This window comes from Phascolarctos cinereus, unplaced genomic scaffold, assembly GCF_003287225.1.
Source record: "Phascolarctos cinereus isolate Bilbo 61053 unplaced genomic scaffold, phaCin_HiC Scaffold_9;HRSCAF=440, whole genome shotgun sequence".
Lineage (NCBI taxonomy): Eukaryota > Metazoa > Chordata > Mammalia > Diprotodontia > Phascolarctidae > Phascolarctos > Phascolarctos cinereus.
The window spans coordinates 181,729,688-181,756,634 of record NW_027556402.1 but is presented as its reverse complement, the minus strand read 5'-3'; the positions used below and the strand labels follow the sequence as shown (position 1 = coordinate 181,756,634).

General features: G+C 37.7%; 1 protein-coding gene across 1 annotated transcript in view; it reads left to right on the top strand.

Moving 5' to 3' along the window:
• Window positions 1–26,507, top strand: part of CD38 (CD38 molecule) — an 86,399-nt gene extending 59,892 nt beyond the window's left edge. Inside the window, exons 4-8 of the mRNA XM_020992958.2 lie at window positions 1,758–1,840; window positions 16,525–16,598; window positions 18,855–18,947; window positions 19,143–19,229; window positions 25,366–26,507. Of these exons, the coding sequence (XP_020848617.1) occupies window positions 1,758–1,840; window positions 16,525–16,598; window positions 18,855–18,947; window positions 19,143–19,229; window positions 25,366–25,438 (410 nt within the window). The 3' untranslated portion in view covers window positions 25,439–26,507. The remainder of the gene's footprint in view (window positions 1–1,757; window positions 1,841–16,524; window positions 16,599–18,854; window positions 18,948–19,142; window positions 19,230–25,365) is intronic.
• Window positions 26,508–26,947: the final 440 nt, after the last annotated feature.

Sequence of the window (26,947 nt, the reverse complement as noted above, 5' to 3'; positions counted from 1 at the left end):
AGGTCACATGCCCAAATATCTTCATTTAAGGTTTATACTCTGCCTTTTTTTTTAAGGCAATTGGGGTTGAGTGACTTGCCCAAGGTCACACAGCTAGTAAGTGTCAAGTGTTTGGTCTGAGGCTGGATTTGAACTCAAGTCCTCCCGACTTTAGGGCCAGTGCTCTATCCACTGTGCCACCTAGCTGCCCCAAAATATCTTCCCTAGATTTTAGTTCAAAGCACTTGACCAAGCCTTTCCTGCCATTCTCTCTTTTTTTTTTCTTTTTAGGCAATTGGGGTTAAATGACTTCACACAGCTAGTAAGTGTCAAGTGTTTGGTCTAAAGCCGGATTTGAACTCAGGTCCTCCTGACTTCAGGGCCAGTGCTCTATCCACTGTGCCACCTAGCTGCCCTATTCTACCTTCTCTCAAAAAAGGTAGAGCTGGGGTTCCAACTGAGATATTCAGACTCCAAATTCCTTTCCCTTATACATAATTCAATGTCTCTGCCCAACTTGAAGATGTGATTAAAAGAAGGGAACAACAATAGTAACTCACAGTTCCACAGATTTTCATGGTTTATAAAGTACATTTCTCACAATGATCCTGTTCAGTAGGTATTGTGTTATTTTTGTTGTTTAGTCTTTTTTCAGTCATGTCTGACTATTAGGGAACCTTTTGGGAGTTTTCTTGGCAAAGATACTAGAGTGGTTTGCCATTTCCTTCTCCAGCCTATCTTACAGATGAGAAACTGAGGCAAACTGGGTTAAGTGACTTACCAGGGTCACACAGCTAGTAAGGATCTGAGATCACATTTGAACTCAGGTCTTCTTGACTCCAGGCAGGGCACTGTATCTGCTGTGCCACCTAGCTACCCAACTATCTTCACTTTAAAGATGAGGAAACTGAGGCATAAAATGATTAAACACTTGGTTAAACAGTTTCATGGCTAATAAGTGTTGGCATGGAGATCTTAGCAGAGGTCTTCAGATGCCAAATCTAGCACTTCATCCACTACCCCATGCACATATATGTTAGGAAAGAGATTCAATGACTAATGACAATAGTTGGATAATGTCAATATTAGGTTAGCTGGAGTAGCCCTGAGGATATTCTACAAGGATCAAGGAAGCAAAGCATTTCATTTGACAATTAGAGATTAGGCTTAAAATGTAAAACCATAGGAGAGGTAACAAATTGAATTCAATTCCAACTGAGGGATAGAGAACTAATATCTGAATTTTCCAGAGAATAAGAGTTAGTAGAATGAGGGGAGGAAAAACATCTGGCAACTGGGAACCTAAATATGGGAAATATCATAGACTGGTGAGCAAAGGGTACAGAAAGAAGGTCTGTGAATGATGGAGACAACGTTCACCTACCTCAAAGATATATCCCTGGACAACCTTGGCAGGAGGTCACTATGAGCTAGGCTTTGTTCTTCTGATTAATTTAGAGGCTGGTGTAGGTCCTTCCATTTCAAGCTTCCTTAAAAGGAATGTTCACATAGGTATTTCCCAGAATGATGACTCAGATATTGTGACTGTGTTCCTGTCGAGATCTTGGATAATAAGTTGAATGCTTGGACAGGATTCCAGGAAGCACTTAATTGGATTGGGCCAACATTCATCCGTTTTCACTATTCCCTTCACATCTACTTGGCAGGAATGTGATCTGAAGATTTCTTTGTCATTACAACATTGTGGCAGCATCATGAAATGTGTTTTACAACCTCTCCTTTCATCTTCCTTATTTTGCACAAAATGTCTTTTTCAGAAATAAACTATCAATCTTGCCCAGAGTGGCATGAATGTGCCAACAACCCCAACTTAATATATTGGAAAACGGCATCCAGAGCTGTAAGTACTTTGTTTGAATCATAGCTTCAGAGGGTGGTAAAAAGAGCATTGAACTTAAAAGTTAGAAGATTTGGTTTCTGAGTCCTGGCTCAGATACTAACAATTGCCTTGGGCAAATCCCTTCAGAGCCTCAGTCTCCCCATACATAAATGGGGCTAATCATAACCTACCTTGCAAAGCCACATCTTTGCAAGCTGTGAAGTATATAATTGTGGCTGTGAGGCTCATAGATTTAGAGCTGGAAATGACCTTAGAGATTGAGTCCAATCCCCTCATTTTGATGATGAATGAACTGAGGCTAAATGAAATTAAGTGATTTGCCCAGGGTTACACAGGTAGTCAGTGGCAGAGCTTAGATTTGAATCCTGGTCTTCTGGTTTCAAATCCAGCATGCCATACACTACAAATTGCTTTCTCCTTCAAAAGACCACTCACCAATGACATCTGTCAGTTATTTCAGTGAATTATTGTTACTATGCAATTTCATAACTTGTGTTACTGTTCCACCCCAATCACTCATAACCATTTTCAGTCTATCCTTCATAGTCCAAAGATCATTCTCCTTGGAAGAGTAAAGAAAAGCAAGATGAGAATTCAGTGGTTCAGTTTTGTCACTGTTATGCATTATAATCGTCTCATCTGCCTTTTGCTGTGGTCCTATTCTTTCTTTGATCCTTTTCTTACCCACAACATAGCTAAAACCAACAAGACAAGCAAGAAAAAAAACCCATAACAACCCAAACCCAAACCATGTTTTGTTGTCTTTAGCATCCATTTCCAGCCTCAGCTCATTCTGGGATTTTGAGTTCCTGGTGCTATTCTTAAGGGAAGTACAGTATACTGTTCTTTCATGTTCACCCTCAGTTTCCTTCCTTTGCTTCTGTCTTCCTAAGCATATTTTTTTTTACCAAATGGATTTTGATATCACTTTTACCAAGTTCTATTAAGTATCCCTTTGGTGATTTGATTAGTATAGCATTAATTAGCAATATTTCCATCTTTGGTATATAGATATGGCCCAGTCATGAGCACTAAATGTACTTTTAGGTATTTAAATTCTTCTTTTTATCATTAAGAAGTATTTTGTACATAAATTTATGTAAGTCTTTTGTGTGTTTTGGCAGATTGTTCCCTATTTTGTAGTTATTTAGAAGGGGATTTTCCTTTCTGTCATTGCTTCTTGGATTTTGCTATTATTATAAAATGCAGTTAATTTTTGAGGATTTATTTTGTAGTCTGCAACTTTACTGAAGCTATTAATTGTCTAATTAGTATCTTTGTTGACTAATTTCCTAGGCTTTCCCAAGTATACCATCATATCATTAGCAAATAGAGATAATTTTATCTCTTCTATGCCTATCTTTATGCCTTTAATTTCTTTCTCTTGTCTCATTAATGTTGCTAGTATTTCCAGAACTATATAAAATAACAGCGGCGAGAGTAGGTATCATTATTTTACTCATGTACTTGTTGGGAAAGGTTCTAGTGTATTACCACTGCATATGGTAATTTCTTTTGGTTTCAGATCAATTTTAAATGATATTAATAAAAAGACTTCTCTATGCCTATAATTTGTTGTTGTTGTTTTTTATTTTATTAATTTATTTTGATTTATCAACAACCACTTCCATATGCTTTTGAGTTGAAAATTTTTCTTCCCCTTCCTCCCACACACCCTCCCCAAGATGGCACACAATCTGATATAGGCTTTACATTTACATTCTTATTAAATATGTTTTCACATTAGTGAAGTTGTAAGTAAAAATTAAAACCAACAGGAGGAACCATCAGAAAAATGAAACAAAACTCAACAGAAGGTAAAAATAAGTGATAGCGATTCGACTTCCATAGTTCTTTCTTTGGATGTGGACAGCATTTTCCATTCCGAGGCCTCTGGAGATGTCTTAGATCCTTGTAATGCTGAGAAGGGTTCAGTTTAACAATATTAGTCATGACATAATGTGGCTGTTATTGTGTACAAAGTCCTCTTGGTTCTACTCACTTCACTCAACATCAGACCATATAAGTCTTTCCAGGTTTTCTGAAGTCAGCCTGTTCATCATTTCTTATAGAACAATAGTATTCCATTACATTCATATACCACAACTTGCTCAGCCATTCCCCAATTGATGGGCATCCTCTCAATTTCCAATTCTTTGCCACCACAAAAAGAGCTGCTATGAACATTTTTGTACATGTGGGTCCTTTTCCCATTTGTTTGATCTCTTTGGGATATAGCCCTAGAAGTGCTATTGCTGGATCAAAGGGTATGCACATTTTTGTAGCCCTTTGGGCATAGTTCCAAATTGTTCTCCAAAATGATTGGATCATTTCACAACTCCACCAACAATGTATTAGTGTTCCAATTTTCCCACATCTTCTCCAACATTTATCATTTTCCTGTTTTGTCATGTTGGCCAATCTGATAGGTGTGATGTGGTACCTCAGAGTTGTTTTGATTTGCATTTCTCTAATCAATAACGATTTAGAGCATTTTTTCATATGACTATAGATGGCTTTAATTTCTTCATCTGAGAACTGTCTGTTCATATCCTTTGACCATTTATCAATTGGGGAATGGCTTGTGTTCTTATAAATTTGTCTTAATTCTCTAATATTTTAGAAATGAGGCCTTTACCAGAGAGACTGGTTGTAAAAATTCTTTCCCAATTTTCTACCTTCCTTCTAGTCTTAGTTGCATTGGCTTTGTTTGTGCAAAAACTTTTCCATTTAATGTAATCAAAATTATCCATTTTGCTTTTCATAATGTCTATCTCCTGTTTGGTCATGAATTCTTCTGTTCTCCATAGATCTGATAGGTAAACTATTCCTTGTTCTCCCAGTTTACTTATGGTATCAGCCTTTATATCTAAGTCTGAACCCATTTTGACTTTATTTTGGTATATGGTGTGAGATTTGGGTCTATGCCTAGTTTCTGCCATACTCTTTTCCAGTTTTCCCAGCAGTTTTTTTCAAAGAGTGGGTTCTTATCCCAGAAGCTGGGGTCTTTGGGTTTATCAAATAATAGATTACTATAGTCATTGACTACTGTGTCTTGCATATTTAACCTATTCCACTGATCCACCTCCCTATTTCTTAGCCAGTACCAAGCAGTTTTGATGATTGCTGCTTTATAATACAATTTAAGATCTGGAATTGCTAGGCCACCTTCCCCTGCATTTCTTTTCATTAGTTCCTTTGATATTCTGGACCTTTTTTTCTTCCAAATGAATCTTGTTATTATTTTTTCTAACTCTATAAAATAATTTTTTGGTAGTTTGATTGGTATGGCACTGAATAAGTAAATTAGCTTAGGTAGGATTGTCATTTTTATTATATTAGCTCGGCCTACCCATGAGCAACTGATGTTTTTCCAATTATTTAGATCTGATTTTATTTGTGTGAAAAGTGTTTTGTAATTGTGTTCATAGAGTTCCTGGGTTTGTTTGGAGGTAGACTCCTAAATATTTTATAATGTCTACAGTAAGTTTAAATGGGATTTCTCTTTCTATCTCTTGCTGTTGGGCTTTGTTGGTAATATATAGAAATGCTGATGATTTATGTGGGTTTATTTTATAGCCTGCAACTTTGCTAAAGTTGTTTATTATTTCAAGTAGTTTTTTACTTGATTCTCTAGGATTCTCTAAGTATATCATCATGTCATCTGCAAAGAGTGATAGCTTTGTTTCTTCTTTGCCTATTCTAATGCCTTCAATTTCTTTTTCTTCTCTTATTGCTAAAGCTAAGGTTTCCAGTACAATATTGAATAACAGTGGTGATAATGGACATCCTTGTTTCACCCCGATCTTATTGGAAATGCTTCTAGCCTGTCCCATTACATATAATGCTTGCTGAAGGTTTTAGATATGCTATTTATTATTTTAAGGAAGACTCCATTTATACCTATGCTTTCTAGTGTTTTTAATAGGAATGGGTGTTGTATTTTATCAAAAGCTTTTTCTGCATCTATTGAGATGATCATGTGGTTTCTGTTGGTTTTGGTGTTGATATGCTCAATGATGCTGATAGTTTTCCTAATATTGAACCAACCCTGCATTCCTGGTATAAATCCTACCTGGTCATAGTGTATTATTCTTGTGATAAGTTGCTGCAATCTATTTGCTAGTATTTTGTTTAAAATTTTTGCATCTATATTCATTAGAGAAATTGGTCTATAATTTTCTTTCTCTATTTTGACTCTTCCTGGTTTAGGTATCAACACCATATTTGTATCATAAAAAGAATTTGGTAAGACTCCTTCTTCACCTATTTTCCCAAATAGTCTATATAGTATTGGAATTAATTGTTCTTTAAATGTTTGATAGAATTCGCATGTAAATCCATCTGGCCCTGGAGATTTTTTCCTAGGGAGTTCATCAATGGCTTGTTCAATTTCTTTTTCTGAGATGGGGTTATTTAAGTATTTTACTTCCTTTTGGTTAATCTGGGCAATTTATATTTTTGTAAATATGTATCCATTTCACTAAGATTGTCAAATTTGTTGGCATATAGTTGGGCAAAATAATTCCTAATTATTGTTTTAATTTCCTCTTCCTTGGTGGTAGCTTCACCCTTTTCATTCTTGATACTAGTAATTTGGTTTTCTTCTTTCTTTTTTTAATTAAATTAACCAAAGGTTTATCTATTTTATTGGTTTTTTCATAAAACCAGCTCTTAGTTTTATTTATTAGTTCAATAGTTTTCTTAATTTCAATTTTATTAATTTTTCCTTTGGTTTTCAATATTTCTAATTTGGTGTTTAGTTGAGGATTTTTAATTTGTTCTTTTTCTAGTTTTTTTAGTTGTATGCCCAATTCATTAATCTCCTCTTTTTCTATTTTATTTATGTAAGCATTTAGAGATATAAAACTTCCCCTAAGAACTGCTTTCGCTGCATCCCATAAGTTTTGGTATGTTGTCTCATTATTGTCATTCTCTTGAATGAAATTATTGATTGTTTCTATGATTTGTTGTTTGACCCAATCATTTTTTAGGATTAGATTATTTAGTTTCCAATTATTTTTTAGTCTATCTTTCCATGGCCCTTTATTACATATAATTTTTATTGCATCATGATCTGAAAAGGATGCATTTAATATTTCTGCCTTTCTGCATTGGATTGTGAGGTTTTTATGCCCTAGTACATGGTCAATTTTTGTGTATGTGCCATGTACTGCCGAGAAAAAAGTATATTCCTTTCTATCCCCATTCAGTTTTCTCCAGAGGTCTATCATACCTAACTTTTCTAATGTTCTATTCACCTCCTTAACTTCTTCCTTGTTTATTTTGTGGTTAGATTTATCTAGTGCAGAGAGGGGGAGGTTCAGGTCCCCACTAGTATAGTTTTTGTCTATTTCTTCCTGTAACTCCCTGAACTTCTCCTCTAAGAATCTGGATGCTATACCATTTGGTGCATATATGTTTAGTAATGATATTACTTCATTGTCTATGGTGCCTTTAATTTTGTTGTTTTAGCATAAATGAATGCTATACTTTGTCAAAAGATTTTTCTATATCTATTGAAATAATCATGTGGCTTTGGATGTTTTAGTTTTTAATGTGATTGTGTTATTTTCCTAACATTGAACCATTTTTGTATGCATAACAGTCATAATGAGTGATTTCTTAGATAAATTGCTGTAAGTTTAATTTTTTTTAATTGATATTCATTAATGATACTGGCCTATAGCTTTCCTTCCTTGTTTTATCCTTCTCTGGTTTCAATATTAATATTGCATTTGTCTCATAAAAGGATTCTGGTAGGTGCTTTATTTCTAAAATTTTGAGAATATTTTATATAGTATGTATACTAATTAAAATATGATAGAGTTCTCCTATGAATCTGTAAGTATCAGGAGTTTCTTTTCCCCTTTGATAGTTCCCTTACAGCTAGTTATATTTTCTTCTCTGAGATTGGGCTATTTAGGATCTCTAATGGTCTTTTGACAATTTGAATACTTTATATATGTGTGTGTGTGTATATATATACACACACATATATATACATATATACATATATATACACATATTTAAGGTACTGTATTTCTTTTGTAGTCTCAGTTTTGTTAGTATATAACTCTGTATAATAGGCTCTGATTTTTTTAATTTCTTCTTGTTATGGCTATTGTCATTGGCTATTTTATTGATTTGATTTTCTGCTCTTTTATTTTTTAATCAGATCAGCCAAAGATTTATTAATTTTACTAGTCTTTTCAAAGTTCTAGTTTTTAGTAGTGTTTATTATTTCTATGGTTTTTTTTGTTTCCAATTTATCTATTTCTCTACTAATTTTTAATATCTTCTATTTTGTATTTATTTTAGGTTTGTTTATTTTTTGGCTTTCTATTTTTTAAAATGTATATTCAGTTCACTAATCCTCTCTGTTTTCTATTTTGTCAGTGTGTGTTTGTAGGGATATGATTTTTCCCCTGAGGCTTGCTTTAGTTGTAGTATGTTTAAAAATGAGCTGGTCAACACATTCCCTGTAGAACTACATCAATTTCTTTAGTTAGCTCCCTTTTTTCTTCAGAATGTCAGTCTTGGTTGTTGGTTTTGTTTTTTGGTGGTTTTTGTTGTTGTTGTTGTTGTTGTTTTTGCTTGGCAGTGGGGTTAAGTGACTTTCCCAGGGTCACACAGCTGGTAAGTGTCAAGTGTCTGGGCCAGATCTGAGCTCAGGTCCTTCTGAGTCCAAGGCTGGAGCTCTAACCACTGTGCCACCTAGCTGCCCCATCTCATCAGTTTCTTTAGTTAGCTCCCCGAATTCAGAATGTCAGTCTTAAGAGCTTTCCAGTCCTTCCTAATAGACCATTAGGTCGTTAGGTCCTACCTATTCTTTCTTTTCTGCTTAGTTCTCACCAAATCTAGGATGCGTGTCAGATTGTATCCAGACTTCCTCTCCTCTCCAGCACCAACTCTGTGATACAATGTTCACATACCCTGTAGTTTCATTTTATTTCTTCTAAAGGAAGTATTCCACTTATTGGTTAGAATCAGGTCTTGAAAAACAGCTCCCTTTGTGGCAGCCTCTACCTGTTGAAGGATGAAACTAACAAATCAACTTACAAATATGTTGGTAGCTGGGAGTGGCGACACACTTTTGTAATCGCAGCTACTGAGGGACATGAGACTAGGGGGTCCTCTTGAGCTCTGGAGTTCTGGGCATCAGTGGGTTAAACCAATCAGGTGTCTGCACTAAACTTGGCATCACCCTGGTGAGCCTCCAGAAGGAAGATCAGTAGTGACATCAGCCCCTGAGGAGAACCTATGCCTCTAGCCTGAGGGTCATAGGGAGACCTAGAAGACCTAGTCTTTAAAAAAAAACAAAATACAAGAGGGCAGCTAGGTGGTGCAGTGGGTAGAGCACCAGCCCTGGATTCAGGAGGACCTGAGTTCAAATCTGGCCTCAGACACATAACACTTACTAGCTGTGTGACCCTGGGCAAGCCACTTAACCCCATTGCCTAGCAAAAACAAAAAAAAGAAACAAAAAAAAGAACAACAAATATATTGGTGATTTAACTTTTGGTAGTGAGATGTATGTCCAGTTAATTGGAATCTCCTATCACTATTATGTTACTCTTCTTTATAGGGAATTTTCTGAACTACTTATCTGATTCATTCTTCTGTTCAAGTAGTCTAGACAATACCACTTCTTTCTCCCTCTTCCCTTTCTGAAATATTCTTCACCATATTCCTTCTCTTGAGTTCTACCTCTTTTTTATCTAGCCTGTTCCTTTTAAATGAGGTTTCTCTTCCCAGAGGCATATTGCATGCTATGAGCTCCAGTTGCCTCCTTGAATTAGGAAATCTAGTTCACTCTATCACCCATTTTTTCTCTTGTTTGATTGTGAGCTCCTTGAAGGCAGGGATTACTTTTGCCTTTCTTTATGTCCCTAGCACTTAGCACAGTACCTGGCATGCAGTAGCTACTTAACAAATGCTTGCTGATTTGACTTGCCCCAGACTTTGTATGTAGAAACCTGATGCCAGGGGCTTTATTGCTTATTCCCTTCTTCGATATTGACTCTTGGCACTCTCTTCTACTATTCATTGAATGTTGTACCTGCTGTTCTCTATGGCATAAAAGAAAAAAAATCAACATGTTGAGTTGGAGGGGATTTTAGTACTATGACATCCTTGACAAATGGTGACCCAGTCTCTGCCTCAAAGACCTCCAGTGAAGGGGAACTCATTATCTCCCAAGGCAGCCTGCTGCATTTATAAATTGCTCTAACTGGTGGGAAGTTTTTCCTTTCTCCTCAGAACTAAATTTGCCCTTTTACAACTTCCACTAATTGCTCCTGGTTTTGCCCTGTGGGGATCAACAGAAAAGGTCTAATAACTTTTACATATGGCAACCCTTCAAATGTTTGAAGATAGCTATCATATTCCACTTCCTTAATTCATTCAACCCAGTGTTGTAAGACAAGAACTCCAGGTCCCTTCACTATCCTGGCTGCCTCCTCTGGATTTGTTCCAGCTTATCAACAGCCCCCTAAAGTAGTAGCATCCAGAACTGGACAAAGTATTTCATATTTGGTCTGATCAAGGCAAACTACAGTGGAGATATCACCTCCTTGCTCCTGGAAGCAATGACTCTCTTAATGCCTGAGATTTCAGTAGCTTTAGGGGCTGACACATGACACCTCTCCCCCCTTACTAAAATCTTCAGATTCTTTTCAAACAAAATTCTGTCCTTTTCTTTTTTTCCTTTTTTAAGTTAATTTATTTATTTTTAGTTTTCAACATTCACTTTTTTTTAAATTCAAGTCAGCATGCATTTATTAAGTATTTCTTACATGTGAGATAGTGCCAAGTGCTAGAGAAACAAAGACAAAAAAGCAAATAAGACAATATTCACTGAGATATTCACTGAGAATCTAGCATGGCTCAATAATAAAGATATTTGGAGTCAAGAGATCTGGCTTCAAATTCTGACTCTTCCATTTACTGTTATCCAAATCACTTCATCTCTCTGGGTCTGAGTTTCTTTGTCTATAAAATGAGGAGATTGGGCTACATTTGATCTAAGGTGCCTTATAGCTTTAAAGTCCTAAATTCCCTCTGATCTTTATTTCCAGAGAATCTTTGTAATTCATCCCCTTAAGGTCTTATATAAATTCCAGTTATATTCAATGCTTCTTCCTTACTCTTCTCAAAATAAAACATTAACAACCAATCTAATATCCTATGACTGACTATATGGCAGTTTTTATTCACCATTGCCTAGCTTCTGACTATATTTAACATCCAAAATGATACAGTGAATGTTTCAAGAATGTTTGCATTTGACTAAAAAAATGGCTCCCAGAGCACAAATGAGAGAGAATTTTGTGAAAAAGTTAATGCAAAGCTAAAGGCCAATTAGCTTGACTTCAATGCCAAAAAAATTCTAGAATGTACCATTAAAATTATTAATAAACAATTTCTAGAAAAGGAATCAGTGATCACAAAAAGCCAGCATGGCTCCTCAAGGACAGCTCATGCCAGACTGACCATATTTCCTTTTTTGACAGGATTACTAAACTGATAAGTCAAGACTATACTATAATAATAGCTGATCTACATTAAACTTTTATTATTAAACACTGACTTACTTTTCCCTCTTAAGTAGTTATTCTGTTTTAATGATATCTTTTATCTACATAGCACCATAATTTCCTTGAAAAAAAAAAAGACCTTCACCCTCAACTCTATCCCATGTAACAAAGGAAAACACCTAAGCAAGAATACCTGATAGAACAACATTCACTTTTATAAGATTTTGAGTTCTAAATTTCCCCCTCCCCCCTTCCCCTTTCCCCTCTCCAACACAACATGCAATCTGATAGGGGCTATATTTGTACAATCATATTAAACATATTTCCACATTAGTCATGTTATAAAAGAAGAATCAGAAAAAAAGGGAAAAACCATGTGAAAGAAAAGACAAAAAACAAAAAAAGAGAAAATAGCATACTTCGATCTAAATGCTATCTATTCTGTAGTTATGAAGCTGACTTTTTCATCCCTATTAAATTTTAATCTTATTAGATTCAGCCCAATAGTATAGTCTTGTCTATGTCTTTTTTGATTCTGACTCTCTAATCCAGTGTGTTGGTTTTTCTTCTCAGTTTTGTGTCATCTGCTAATTTGATGAGCATATGATCTACACCTTTATTGAAATCATTGACAAAATCATAAGCAGTACAAAGCCAAGCAAAGAAGTCAAGAGCACTTCAGTGGAAAAGCTGCCAAGTTGACACTGAATCATAATAATTATTCTCTGATAAGAACTACTCACATTATTTTAAAAATCTATATAAATAATGTATTGTCTAGCAAACTTCTCTCCATGTTTTTCTTTTAAAAATGAAAACTTTTTTTTAAATTTGCAAGCATTTGTTTTCTGTCCTTCCTCCATCTTTTTCATGAGAATAATACGAAAATTTCTAACATGCTTTTCTGAAATATAGTTAATCTCTATCTACAGCTTTCCATTAATTGGAATGGAACTATTGCTAGTTCTGTGTAATCATCACATCCTTTTCTAAATGTTCACTCACTAAGCATCTTTTTAATGATCCATTCCAGGATTTTCCCAAGAATTAAAATCAAACTTATTGCAATGCTTATGGTAACAGGCAGATAATGTTTTTGTGGGCATTCCTTTCTCATCCTTTTTCAAGTTTAGATGTTTCTTGATCAGATTAATAAGAATACATGTAAATATATTTTTGCTCACCCTTAGGTATACTTCTTTTTTGGACAAGGAGTCATTGTTCCCATATTTATTCCATTCTCCAAAATCCTCTCAGATACCATATTCTTAGAGAGTTTTTCATTCCCCACAACTGCCTTTCCCTTTTCCATTCCCTTCTTTCTATCAAAAGTAGTGGTAAAAACACCACCTGTGCCCCTGAAGTTTTCAGGATTCCCCCCCCCCCATAACTATAAATTCTTAGCAAAGTTTTACAGGTTCCTTCTGATGAAATAATTTTTCCCAACATATGTCACCAGAAATGGGTAGCAGTCACCAGCATTAACAAGTCTTGGGAAGCTTTTCTCACTTAGCCTGAGATAACAACAAAACTCTTTGTCTTCCATGTTGAGTTGACAGTAGCTGCCCCAGGAATCCTCAGCGAAGTGCCACTAACCACTCCTATTTACTTCTACTTCCTGTAATTAATTTCTGGAGGACCTATTACCTGGTACATACAAATCACCTTTCTTGTAGCACAAGAGATTGCTTCCTTCTAAGACAGTATAGTTCTCTCTCTACAGGAAGAGTCTCATAACTATTACTTACCTCCAATTATTCAAGGATCTTTCTTCTTCCCTTCCTTCTCTGTAGCACATTCTTCTACCCTTCAGCTTTCTGATACATGGGAAAATTCCCTCCTATCCTTTATTTCCATTTATTTCATTTCCTCATTGAAGCAATTTTCCCCTTCATTGTCCCTGATGACCTGGGGAGGGGAGATTTGTTTCTTTGAGTCTGTGGCTTTCTCCCAATATGCACAATGTTTATATATCGTGTTGCCTAGGTAACAGCATAAACAGGCCATATGCTCTGTAGGTTACCACCAGATTCCCTCTGAATTTCCTCAAATCAAGATCCAATTCCATCACTTCATTTTGCTAGCTCTCTTCACTAACCTTTGTGACTAATTGTTAGGGTAAACTTTCTATTTTCATGCCTGTTATTTGGGCTGGGTCTTTAAGTAGTAGGGGTTCCTGCGCAAGGCTTAATTTATCTAGAGTAGATTCCTTGCCTTTTCTGGAGATAGGACAAAACAATCTACCTTTCATTGGTATTTTACATATTCTTACAGCTCCCTGACACAGACAAGAATAAGACGCAATCCAATCATCTCTGGAGATCTCCCTGACCTTCTTTCACATTTCCCCCAATCTCCAATATCTCCCTGTTCTTTCTGGGCCACTATGCTCTCTAAGATTAAAAACAAACTAACTAGCTAACAAAAACCTCTTCCATCACAAACACTATGAATTGCTACCCTTGTTTCTAAATGTAAGTTGAGTTAGAAGGCAATAGTCAAGCTGCCAGTAATGTTTTTGAAAAGGCCATGAGAGGCTGCTCTTTGTGCTCCGTCTCACCAGGATTTTTACCTAATCTAGAGAGAAGTACAAAAACCCGTCTTTCTATAATCTAGACCTTTATTCAATCATGCGCCTCCTTGTGAAACGCGAATCTCACAGTAGAAAAGGTGTTAGACTTGGAGTCAGGAGAGATGTGTTTAAATCCTTCTTCCAATACCTACTAGATATGTGACAATGGGCATGTCACTTAGCCTTTTTTCTGGGCCTCAGTTTCCTCATTAGTAAAAACTTAGTGTCTAACGTACAGGGTTGTTAGGATCAAATGAGATAATGAATGTAAAATACTGTACAAATGTCAGACAGTAACAGCAACAACAAATTCAATTTATTTATTAAGCTCCATGCTTTGGATAGAGCCATCTTTCACTAAAGTCTTCCTCTGATGTGTTATCATGGTATAATGGTGACCATGGGTTCTTAAAGGCTATGGCAACAGAAAATGAACCGTGGCAAGTCCTGGCAACGTAGAGAGGCTTTGAGGACAGGCCCAGGGGTGGACTGTGTATCTGTCATCCAAGAATCAACTTGCTTCTGCTTAGGCAGGCCCATCACAGGGTTGGCCTCAGGGGAATGGAATTTTTGGCCACAGCAGTCTTCGAAAACTATTTTAATAAGGCATCATTCATAAGTTTTGTGATCTGCTGTGGTTGAGGAAATGGGCACACTAATGAAATCAGATGTCCTTGATGAAATGTACCTAGCATTCTAGGTGATGGGGTGAGAGCATGGAAAGATTTGCCTTCAGTAAGCCTATAGTTTAATGGGTGGATTCCACATTCAGGAATAACTATAGTAAAAAATAGGACATGACAAATTAATGATAATTAGTAAGTGTTAGAGGAAAGTGAGTTCTGTTGGGGAAAAGATGATTGAAAACTGAAGGGTATCATGGCCTTCTGGAAAGGTGTAATTTAAATCCCTTTCTTTTCAAGTAACTCATATCCTGGCAAGGTATCATAGAATAAAGGGTATTAGGCCTTGGAGTAAGAAGACCAAGGTTTAAGGCTGTGCTAACTTATTAGCCATGTGACTGTCTGCAAGTTTATATGCCTCAGTTTTCTTACCTATAAAATGGGAATAATTCTTGTACTACCTTTAACTCAGGGATATCATGAGCTGTGAAAGTATGAGTGATGTTCTCCAAACCAGTGGCTTTTTTTTAACTCGTAATTATTCAGCCTGATTATATCCATAAAATGTAAGAGCTGGAAGGAAACTCAGAGGTCTTATAATCCAACTCTTCATTTTACAGAGGAGGAAACCGAAATCCAGAGAGGTTAAGCAACTTCTTTCAAGCCAAATAGCTATTTGTGGCCAAGTTATTTCTTCTGATTCTCAGTCTAGAGCTTTATTGCTGAATCACAATTCTACAATTCTGCCCATTCTCCATTTGGAAAGCCAAAGACAGATTTAAAGTCACATAAATGTTTCTGTGGTTGAGTATGGGGGTAGGGAGATCCTGGACAAGTCACTTAATCCTGATTGGTTTCTCCTATCACCAGACTTTTCATTTTATCCATTCAAATTAATATTCTCACTTACTTTTAGGAAAACAACTAAATCTTAGCAGGTCCTTACCAAGTTTAAATAGCTATATTATCTCCTTTGATCCTCATAAAAATCCTGAGAGAGGGTGGGAGGCAGAGAGAGAGAAAGAGAGAGTACTGTGTTGCCTTTTAATTCTGCTTTTCAACACTTCATCAGAATCCAGAAAGATTGGGAATATGGCTCTCCAACCAAATTTCAATGGAAAAATACATTTACTAATTAGTTCACACATTCACTTGCTAAAATAATCATTTTTTTTCCAGAGTTTATTTATTTATTTATTTATTTATTTTTGTGAGGCAATTGGGGTTAAGTGACTTGCCCAGAGTCACATAGCTGGTGAGTGTTATCTGTCTGAGGACAGATTTGAACTCAGGTCCTGCTGACTCCAGGGCCAGTGCTCTATCCCTGCACCACCTAGCTGCCCCCTTTTCAGAGTTTAGGCCATAATAAGTGTTACCTTTTCCCAGTGACTTCTCTAGGGACAGGAAAATAGAAGTAAATAGCTATTATCATTCAGATGGGCAGTGTTAGGTTGGATCCAACTATATCATTATTTCCCCAGGTCTGGTGCCTGCTTGTGTGTGAACTTGGAGGACTACACACAGGCACTTGTGAACATCCCCACTTACCACAATGATGCATAAAGGCAGGAGACCCAGGACCAAATGCTATTGGAACCACAACCTTATCACATTTCCCATTGTTTCCTGCAAGCATCTCACTGACTCACCAAACACTCTCTCATTACTCTGTTCTCTCATATCCAAGTATTAGCTGGTGTCCACATATCCTCTTCCCACCCCTTGTCCATACAGCAGCCCCTTTCCTACTCTCTGGCATCTTTAAATACTCTAAGGTAAGTTATGAGACAATCAGCTGTTTTCTCTTTCAGCTATTCCCCAAAACAACACCAAGCTTTCCCTACTATCTCCTAAGAGGTCTTTTTAATGTTCAAACCACCAACAATTTCTACATAATCATCTAGTCAAGCTAAACGTTGTCACACACAAGAATGGTGGGCATGTTTTCAGTTTGCAGAAGCAGCCTGTGGTGTTGTCCATGTGATGCTCAATGGGTCAATCAACCAACCCTTTGGAAACAGCAGGTACTAGTTGTTGTTGTTATATCTTGTATGTATGTGTGAGATTATGCATATGCATGTGCGGGTTTATCTTCTGGATAGTTAAATTAAATTAAATTTCAGTCTTGGGAGATTTGTGATTCAGTATTTTTTGTCTCCTTGAAGCTCTGGGCCAAAAAAAAAGTTAAAATTCCTGGACTCCATTACCAGACTAAGTTTCCCAAAGTGTTTCATTATATTCAATTCAATCAAGCACCTTCTAGATACCAGGCACTGTCCTAGGGGCTGGGGATATACCTACAAAGAAGGACTAATCCCTACTGGCCAGGAGCTGACATTCTAATAGAGGAGGCAACAAATAGATGTGAAAATATATACAGCCTGAGAAAAGTAAATAAATACAAACAAATAAAGAGTTTGGGAAGGAGGGCACTAGCAATTGGGGGGATTAGGAAAGACTTCAGATAAAAGATGATGCTTAATCTAAGTCTTTTTTAAAAAAAATTTTAGGCAACTGGGGTTAAGTGACTTGCCCAGGGTCACACAGCTAGTGTCAAGTGTTTGGTTCTAGCTGATTTGAACTCAGGTTCTCCTGACTTCAGGGCCAGTGCTCTATCCATTGTGCTACCTAGCTGCCCCCTAAATCTGAGTCTTGAAAGAAGAGAGAGAGACAGACTCTTTAGGTGGAGGTGAACAAGCATTGTAAATGCCTACTGTAGGAATCCTGGCCCTCTGACTCCAAATCTAGGGCTCTTTCTACTTAAAGATCAGAAGATCATAAGTTTTAGTTTTGGGACTATGGTGTCAAACTTACCACTGAGACAAAACTTTGAGAACCACCAAACCAGATTAAAATGTAATGGGGGAATATTTACCAAAATAAATGAAAATGAAATATAACAGATAATGTTAATTTGTGGTTTTCTAAATCAATATGTAAGTTGCAGGGATAAATTTCTATTTCAGTTTTACACAACTGCTCTAGTCCATTTCCCTTATTTTACTGATGAGGAAACTGAGACTCAGAAAGAGGAAGTCATTTGTCCAAGGTCACAAGACGAAGGTGGTCATGGAAGGATCTGAATCCAGGCCCTTTTCAGTTCTGTATCCTTTCTACTACACTTCCTTGCATTCCTATCCTTAATTGTTCTTTAATTAACTCATGTGTATGAGTTTCATTTGCATAACTCTATTATAAGCACCACGAAAGGAGGGGCCATTTCTTAAACTTTTCTATTTTTTCTAGCACAGTGCTGGGCACAGAGTAACCTCTCCTACGACTTCCTTTTCCTGAACTCCCTTTCTCCTCCCAAAAGCATGTCACTGGAGATTTAAGGTCAATAAGTATTTGTTGATCAATTGATCAAATGCCTTTCTCAACACAGAGTCAATTCTGACAAAAAAAAGTTTTTATCTCTTATTTCATTCCCTTTGAGAGCTTTGGGTAAAAAAAAAATTAACATTCCAGAGCATTATAGTCAAGTTGCTAATATATGATACAAGTTCTTGCAAGACTGTCTTATTGGGGTGAGAAGTAATGCCTGTGAGTGATTAATGCAGGCATTGCTCTCAGAAATGCCTGAAGAAGGATCATGGGAATGGGCTGTAGGGCTAGAAATAAAGTGTGTACATATGAATATGTATGCATATATGTACATATGTATGCGTGCACATATATGTGTATATGTGTTTATACATACACATATACATATATACATGTACATATACATATACATATATATGTATATATATATGTACATATACATATACATATATATGTATATATATATGTGTGTGTGTGTGTGTATGTGTGTATTTATGGAGAGAGGCAGAGACAGAGAGACAGAGACAGAGAGAGGTGCATATATTCTTCAATGCACAGGTGTATCTGGACTAACAAAAGGACCTAGGGAAATCCTATCAAAAAGTGGGACTAACCCTGACTTGTCACAATTTATAATGAGAAGGATTCACTCCATGACTTCCACTTGGGCTTATGGGAAGATATTTGCTGATGTTGCTAGAGATCAGTCTCAGTGCATAGCCTGACATGCCTATTATTGACTTAAAACAGAGGACATTGTGGTGGCAAGAAAGGTCATATGGCTGAATGACTAAATGCTGCATTTCAGAATAGAAATCATGCCTTTCATCCCAAATGGGTAGTTTATTCTCCCTTGGGTTAAGTGGGTAATCATTTCTAACAGCCAGTTAAAGTGTGCCAACGTCTTGAATTTGCTATTGAAAACTGTGTTCTGCTCTGTGTCCCCTCTGTCTCAGCATTTTTGGAAGTGTGGAGGTTCCCCATTTGAATCCAAAGAAAGTTCATTTGATGAAGATTTGGGTGATGCACAACATCGGGGGACAACCAAGGTAATCTGAATTTTAAATAACAACAGTTTACACAATATCATTTCATGATGTGTCAATGAGGTGTTGTGATTGACAGAATGCATTCAAAAGCAGACACTCCTAGGGAAACTGAGCTTGCATGGAAAATAGTCAGGGGCAGGGAGGATTTGGATTTTCAGGGTTTGTGTTCTTCATCTTTTTTTTTTCCCTTTCCAGTGATTCATGCTCAAGTTCTTCCATCAAAGAGCTGAAATCCATTATAGAAGGCAGGAACATTACATTCTCCTGTGAGGATGACCACAGGTAATTGCTTTCTCTATGAACAGAAAGAAACTGCACCTTAACTTTCTGAGAAATATTTTCTCTGTTCTCCTTCCTGCCCCGGAAATATCTGTCATTGAGCTTTATACATTGTGCCAAAGAGTGCAGAAGTGGTTTCTGTACACTCAGTGCAGTGAAGAGACCACTGGGCCTTGAGTCAGAAGACATGAAGTGGACTCTCAGTTCTGCCACTTGCTACCCTCAGGGCATGGGGTCATTCAGTTCTAGAGCTGGAAGGACCCCCAAGGCCATCTTGTTTGGCTACTTCATTTTATAGGTAAATAATCTAAGGCTCAGGTTAGACGATTCACAGGTGAAGAAGGCAGAATTTGAATTCAGGTCCTTTGACTCTGAGCCTAGTTTCTCATTGGAAAATGGGGGAATTAATGGTTGTACTGCCTACTTCAGAGGATGATTGTGAAAACTATTTGGAAGATCTCAAAGGAGAGCTATTGTTCTTGCTTCTGCGGTGGCCGTTTCCCATCCCTGGAATGCCCTCTCTCTTTCCCTTTGCCTCCTGGATTTGCTCCTTCAAGATCCAACTTGAAATCTCACCTCCTCCAAGTGGCCTCCCTCAGTCTCTTTCATCCTCTTCCCTGACCCCTTCACCTCCCCATCTCTTATGCCTTTCCTTTGAGGCTACCTTCCACTTACACTGTGTGTGTGCACGTGTATGTGTATGTACATACACATATATATGATTTTTTTCATGTGGTCTCTCCCATTAGAATGTGTACTCCTTGAGGGTAGAGACTGTGTTTTTGCCTTTCTTCATATCCCCAATGCTTAGCACAGTGCCTGGCACATAGTAAATGCTTAATAAATTAATAAAGGTTTGTTATCTGACTGACTAATATCAGCTCCTTTTTTTGCACCTTTTCTTCTTCCTATTCCCAACATCATCACTAGGAAGTCATTGTTTTTGTTCTAAGCACGCTTCCCCAGAAGTTTCTCACACCACCCTGGTAGATAGATAGGAATCAAAAGCCTGGATCTGGATGCTGGCTAGACAAGAATATTATTTGAAAGTTTCTAAGGTAGGAAAGGCTGGTCCCAGGCAGGCTTTGAAATAAGGGATTTTTGACTAATGTCATAGAAAAACATATTCTGATTTTTGTAGTTGGAAGGGAGCTGAGAAATGATCAAAATTTAATAAGGCCACACTGTAAGACCCTTAAAGGCTAGGACTGTGTCTGAATTTTCTTTGAATCTCCTAAAGTATCTCGCACATTGCTTTGCACATGATAGGTACTTCATAGATAGTGAATGAACGAATGAATGAATAAGATCTATAAATGTCAGAGTTATTTTGAATGGCTTCAAACAAATAAAATGAATTTCTTCAAATCTTTTCTCTACCTTCATAAAATTTTTACTAATTTTCACAATTCAGATCAGAATATTTTCAAAAAGAACGTTCTTTTAGTGGCTTTATATGTGGTAAACTGTCACTTGGGCCAATGGTATCCTACAAAAGAATCACCTTAAGAGTGAGATTGCTGCATCTTTTTTTTCTTTTAAACTTATCTGGATCCCCTGATCTCATGCACAAACATATCCAAGAGAATGGGGAAGGACTTAGAAGGTATTCTCAAGAATACAACTCTTATTGATTGTGACATAGTTAATTGCTCAGTACCTTTCATAAAATCCCAGCATCCCAGAGATGCACAGTCCAATGCACAAAACTTTTCCCAGGGACACAGAGTTTAGGAGCACATAAATAAAAGCATGCTGGGAAAGCCACTTGGGTGACCAGGTTCTCCAAACTGTAATACTCTGCTTCAAGGGTTTCTTGCATTCTTTCCTTTCAATATATCCAATTCTATAGCCATAAAGTAAAAATCAGTGCAGGGACACAATTCCCAAGGTGCTGGATTTTTCCTAATTTTATAAGCTATCTACAGGAAACCTCACAGTGAGAAAGAAACTGGTGCCCTTGTTAAGTCTGATGGCAGCAACTTCTGCCTTTCTGATCCCACAACTTAACTACCCTCTTGCCCCAATTGTGATAGTTAAAAATAACATTATGCTCACTGGGAATTAGAAAATGTGGTTAGGTCAGTATATTCCACATAGAGGAATGCTAAATTCAAATTCATTTTTCCCCCTTAGCTTAAAATGGGGAGCAGCAAAACCCTTACGGAACAGGATGCTTTTTTTGAGATTTGTTTATGTGCAAGGATGTCTAGGTTTAGCCACATTCAGACAAATGCTTCCATAATGGGAGAACAATTCTTGTTTTGATTTTGATGGGAAGATTGATTGCAAAGCCCAACTTGGTTACTGGGGGGCCAACAGCAACCACTGTTAGGCATTTCCATCTAAGAGAGGAGTCTGGTTAGAAGCCAGCATCATGTTCCCTTTCTGTTCTTCCAGCCACACCTCCCTCTCCTTTGGAAGCTAGTTCCCAAGCAACTCTACCCTCTAATCCCTGCATCATAGATCTGACCATCACAGCTGGTCCTACCCTATCTAGGGTACTACTCAAAGGGAGGCTTAAGGGATACTTTTTAATATTTATAAATGCACATTCGTTTTCATTATAAAATTCTGCTTTCCATAGTATGTAGGAATTTTTTTTTATGATAAATGAAGACTGTGTTTACAGTGAAGGGTCAAAGTCTTTAGAGGGTAGGAGAACTTGAAGAGAACATAATTTTGCAGCCATGCCTACGGCACACAAATGCCCTATTATATGGTCTGCTGGACTTTGATCTAAGTCTTTCTTTAAGTAAATAAAAATCGCTGTTCTCCCTCAAAAGGCTGGGAACATCTGGTTTACCATTTTTCTAGTTTCCTTTGCATTTCACTCTGGCAGCATGGCTATTTCAGCAGGGTATCAGGGAAAGAGGGCTGACTGGATTTTGAGGACTTGGTTTCAAATGCTGCTTATAACAATATCTTTGTGACCTTGGGTAATCCACTTAGCCCTGCCTGAGCCTCATCTTCCTCACCTATAAAATGAAGGGTTTGGGCTGGACAGCCTCTTAAGATTCTTTCCAGCTCTAAATCCACAGTTCTAAAACATCCAATCCTTTGTGTAATACTTTTCCGTTTTTAACTCTCAATACTCTGTCCAGTATATGTCTATGGATTTACATTTGACCATAAATAAAGCTTAAATTAGGCTATATTTAAAAGTCATTCATTGGAGAGAAAATTTTCAATCAACAAACATTAAGCATCTACTATATGCAAAGCTTTAGGGAAGCCACACAGATGAATAAGATGAATTACCCACAGTCTTTGCCCGTCTGGTACCAATATCCTAGCATGAAGTTAATTAACATTTATATACTCTGGGTCAGGCACAGTGCTAAGCGGTTTGGTTTACAATTATTATCTCATTTGATCCTCACAACAACTCTGGAAGGTACATTCTTTTGTCATCCCCATTTTATAGATGAGGAAACTGAAGCAAAGGTTAAGTGACTTGCCCAAGGTCCAACAGTTAGTAAGTATCCGAGTCCAGATTTTACTCAACTGACAGCTGAAGAACAACAATTCAAAGAATACTCAATACCTGTCTAGACACAATCTTAAACGAGTCCCGAAAGGGGAAAAAAAAGAACCATATTATAGTTATTTCTACAAATGGCCCAGCACTCTATTCACTGTGCCATCTTGCAAATGCAAGAACCACGCATTTTTGCAAAACTTGCAAAAAAAACCCCATGTTATAATTATTTGTACAAATGACTAGGCCATTTGCACAAATAATTATAACATGGTTCTTCTTTTTCTCTTGAGAGACTAGTTTATGATTGTGTCTAGACAGGTACTGAGTGTTCTTTTACTTGATATTGTTGTTCAGTTGTTTCAGTCACGTCTGACTCTTTGTGACCCCATTTGGGATTTTCTTGGCGAAGGTGCTGGAGCAGTTTGCCATTTCCTTCTCCAGCTCATTTTACTGATGAAGGCAAACAGGATTAGGTGACTTGCCCAGGGTCACACAGCTAGTAAATGTCTGAGGCCAGATGTGAACTCATGAAGATGAGTCTTGCCGATTCCCAGCCCGATGCTCTGCCCACTGAGCCACCTAGCTGCCAGAGTGGCCAGTGATTCCCAAACAGTTTACATGTGTTGTTCTTTTCAAATGAGATTTAAGTGAGGTATCATGGTGCAATAAAGAGAGTGCTCACTGGCTCTGTAATGGCTTTAGGTTCAAAGCCTACCTCCAATACGTACTACTTGTGTGATTTTGAGCAAGTCACTTAACTTATCTGGGCCTCAGTTTCCTTATCTGTAAAATGAAGGGGTTGGACTAGTGGGCCTCTGAGAGATCCCTTCCAGCTGAGGTCTTTTCATTTATTTCCCCCTGGGTTTTGTTATTGCTACATAGAAATACTGTTCCTATCTGTGGATGTATTTTGTTTCCAAAGCTATTGTCTCAATTACTTTAAGTAACAATACAAAGCAGAATATAAGTGCCTAGGAGAAGAACAAGTAAAGGGTCATGAATTATCTCAGGAGAAAGAGATTCTTTTTTGGGTGGAGAGCTTGAAGAAAACTTCACAGTCAGGTAAGAATGGAGCTAGGCCTTAAAGGATGGTTAAGATTTCAAAGGAGTTGGGAAAGGAGATGTTAACATAAGAAAGAGTCCAGGATTGCAAAAAAGATGGGGCAGAAAGGCAGGTGTGTTGTTTCCAGGAGTTTTGAGGAATGCACTAGTCTTCTCTCACTCTGGGGCTGCCATAGGTTGTGGATTAAATTAGGGAAAAGTAGAATTTATGGGATGGTGTTTCTCTAACTGGCTTATTGTACTGCTGTTGTAGAAACAATTTTTTTAGAAAGAAAGGGGAAGGTGAGCTGGGGCAATGGGGGTCAGTGTTCCTCTATGGCCTCCCTGTGTGTTTCTGTATTCCTTGTGTTATCTGTGTCCCTAAGGAAAACTTGTGGGCCCAGCTTAAATCTCTAGTGCTTGAAAATACAGAAAGGTTCATTGGTGAAGAATCTATTACAAAATCCATCATAGACACATCCTTCCTTGATGAACTGGTTTTGAGTTGTTACTTCTATTCTAAGGCATTTACTTCTCGGTGATAGATCACCAGCCCCTCATAGTCAGGGGTCATTCTAGGCCGGGGTGGGGAACCTGTGACCTTCGGGCTGCATGTGGCCTTCTAGGTCCTAAGGGCAGCCTTTTGACTGAATCCAATTGGATAGAAGGCCTCAGGTTCCCCACCCCTGTGACGTTGTAGGGGATAAGGTGAAAACATTCAAGGAGACAGAAAAAGGTCACGTGAGTCTGGGAAATGACAGCCTCTTTGGCAGGTTTTTTAGAGTTTGTGATGGGGAGAACTTTGAGATCAGACTACAGTGCAACGTTGGACCCCTGTCATGGACACCCTTGCATGGCAGGCTAAAGTTTTCATTCTTTAGTACATCCCCACAAAGATAAAAAACGTCATGTATTCTAAACTTCTGTTCTTAGACTTGGGGCAGCTAGGTGGCTCAGTAGATAGAGCACTGGGCTTGGAATCAGGAAGACTCATGTTTGTGAGTTCAAATCTGGCCGTACATTCTTAGTGACCTTAGGCAAGTCACTTCACCCAGTTTGCCTCAGCTCCTCATCGGTAAAATGAGATGGAAAAGAAAATGGCAAACCCCTCCAGGGTCTTTGTCAAGAAAATCCCAAATAGGGTCATGAAGAGTCAGACGCAACTGAACAGTAAATCTTAGATTTTTGCCTGTCATGTAACAGTCAACACCTGAGTTCACATCCCCTTTTGGACAAGCTCAAGGGTGGGGAGCCTGCGGCCTTGAGTGCAGCCTTTTGACTGAGTCCAAGTTTTATAGAACAAATCCTTTTGTTAAGGGGATTTGTTCTGTGAAATTTGGATTCAGTCAAAAGGCTGCACTTGAGGACCTAGAGGGCCACATGTGGCCTTGAGGGGCCAGGTTCCCTACCCCTGGACAAGCTGTTTAATGGTGAGCTTATTCCCTCAGAGCCTCAGTTTCCTTACTTGTAAGATAAGGATGATAATACTAGCATTGCCCAACTTACAGGATTAGAGTAAGGAAAAATGCTTTGCAAACCTTAAAGCCTTGTGGAAATTTGAGTTGTGGTTGCTATTACTATTATTAATAATTGCTTTTTTTTCTCTTGTTACAGGGCTGCTCAACTCATTCAGTGTGTAGGAAATCCTGAGGAACCAGCCTGCAGAGTCTGTAGAACTGAATCTTGAGGATTTTTAAAAAACAATTGCAGTATTAATCTGCACTTGAGACTTATAGTGCAGAGAAGGTACACAACTTAAGGAGAGAATCTCTCAAAACCTGGACAACCTTTTGAGAGCCAGCTGGTTTAATTTCAAAACATGGGCATTATTAAGTCTCATGAGAATTTTATAAGAATAATTTACAACAGTTATGTTCTATATAGGTATTCTAATATTTAGCAAAAAGTAATTATTAAATCAAGATAAAATATATTTGTATTAAATGACTTTTTAAATAGTATTTCTCTGTGAGGGACACTAAAATGTCATGTCTACATTTGTACCCTATGTCTGCTAAAAAAAAATTTAAAAAACCCCAAGGAGCATTGATTTACATCCTAATTAGTGCCTTTTCTTTGGTCAAGTAAATATCAGGTCTTTTCAGAAAACATGATGCTTCCATTTCTATGTGCCTGACTGCATTTATCCTGGTAGTGTTTCTAGATACTCAAACTGAATATCACACCGTTATTTCATCTACTGGGAAAAGTGTCTGCATTTAGATTTTAGGCCCTGTTCTCAAGGGTGAGTGAATGTTATGTTGAACTTATCTAGAACAAAGTGTTTTGTTTCCTCTAGGAGGAGGCATGGATTAAGTTAATTAAAATCATCTTGTTTCTCTTTCTATGCTGGGGACCCTCTAACACCTATGAAAGTTTAAACCAATCCACAAAATGTTCACCGGCTCTTTCCATACTTTCTAATAATAGGATGATGATGTGTGAGAGGGGAGGGTTCTGACAACTTAGGCACAGACACAGGTATGGAGAGAGTGCAGGCTTTCAGGTTGTGAAGTGGATAGAGCACTGGGTTTAAAGAAAGTAAGACCTGAGTTTAAATCTGGCCTCAGACACTTACTAGCTGTGCAACCCTAGGCAAGTCATTTAACCTGTTTGCCCCAGTTTTTCTCTTCTGTAAAATGGGGAGAATAATTGCAATTACCTGATATGGCTCTTTTGAAAATGAAATGAGATAAAGTATGTAAAGTGTTTTGTAAACTATACAGAGCTAATGCAAATACACATTATTATTATTATCGTTATTGTTGTTATTTGTAAGCATAGATCACATCTTCAGCTTACCCGTAGTATGCTTTCTTTTAGGCCAACCTTTATTTCTTTCATGCTCAGTTTGCTACCGCTGATTTGGAAATCTGTCATCCAGTATTTCTTCCCCATTTCCATTAGCTGCTGTACTAGTTACATGCTGAACATGCAATCCAGCCTTTGCTTGAAGACCTCCAGTGAAAGGGGATGTGCTCTCTCCTTGGGAAGCCTGTTCCACTGTTGCATAGCTGTCATTGTTAGGAAGCTTTTCTTGGCACGGAGCCCAAATGTGCCTCCTGGTAACTTCCACCCACTGCTGCTTGCTCTGCCCTCTGAGGCCCCTCCAAACAAGTCTAATCCCTCTGACAGTTTCTGGGCAGTCCAACTTGCATACTTAAGCAATTGTTCCTAAGGCCAACCTTCTCTCATG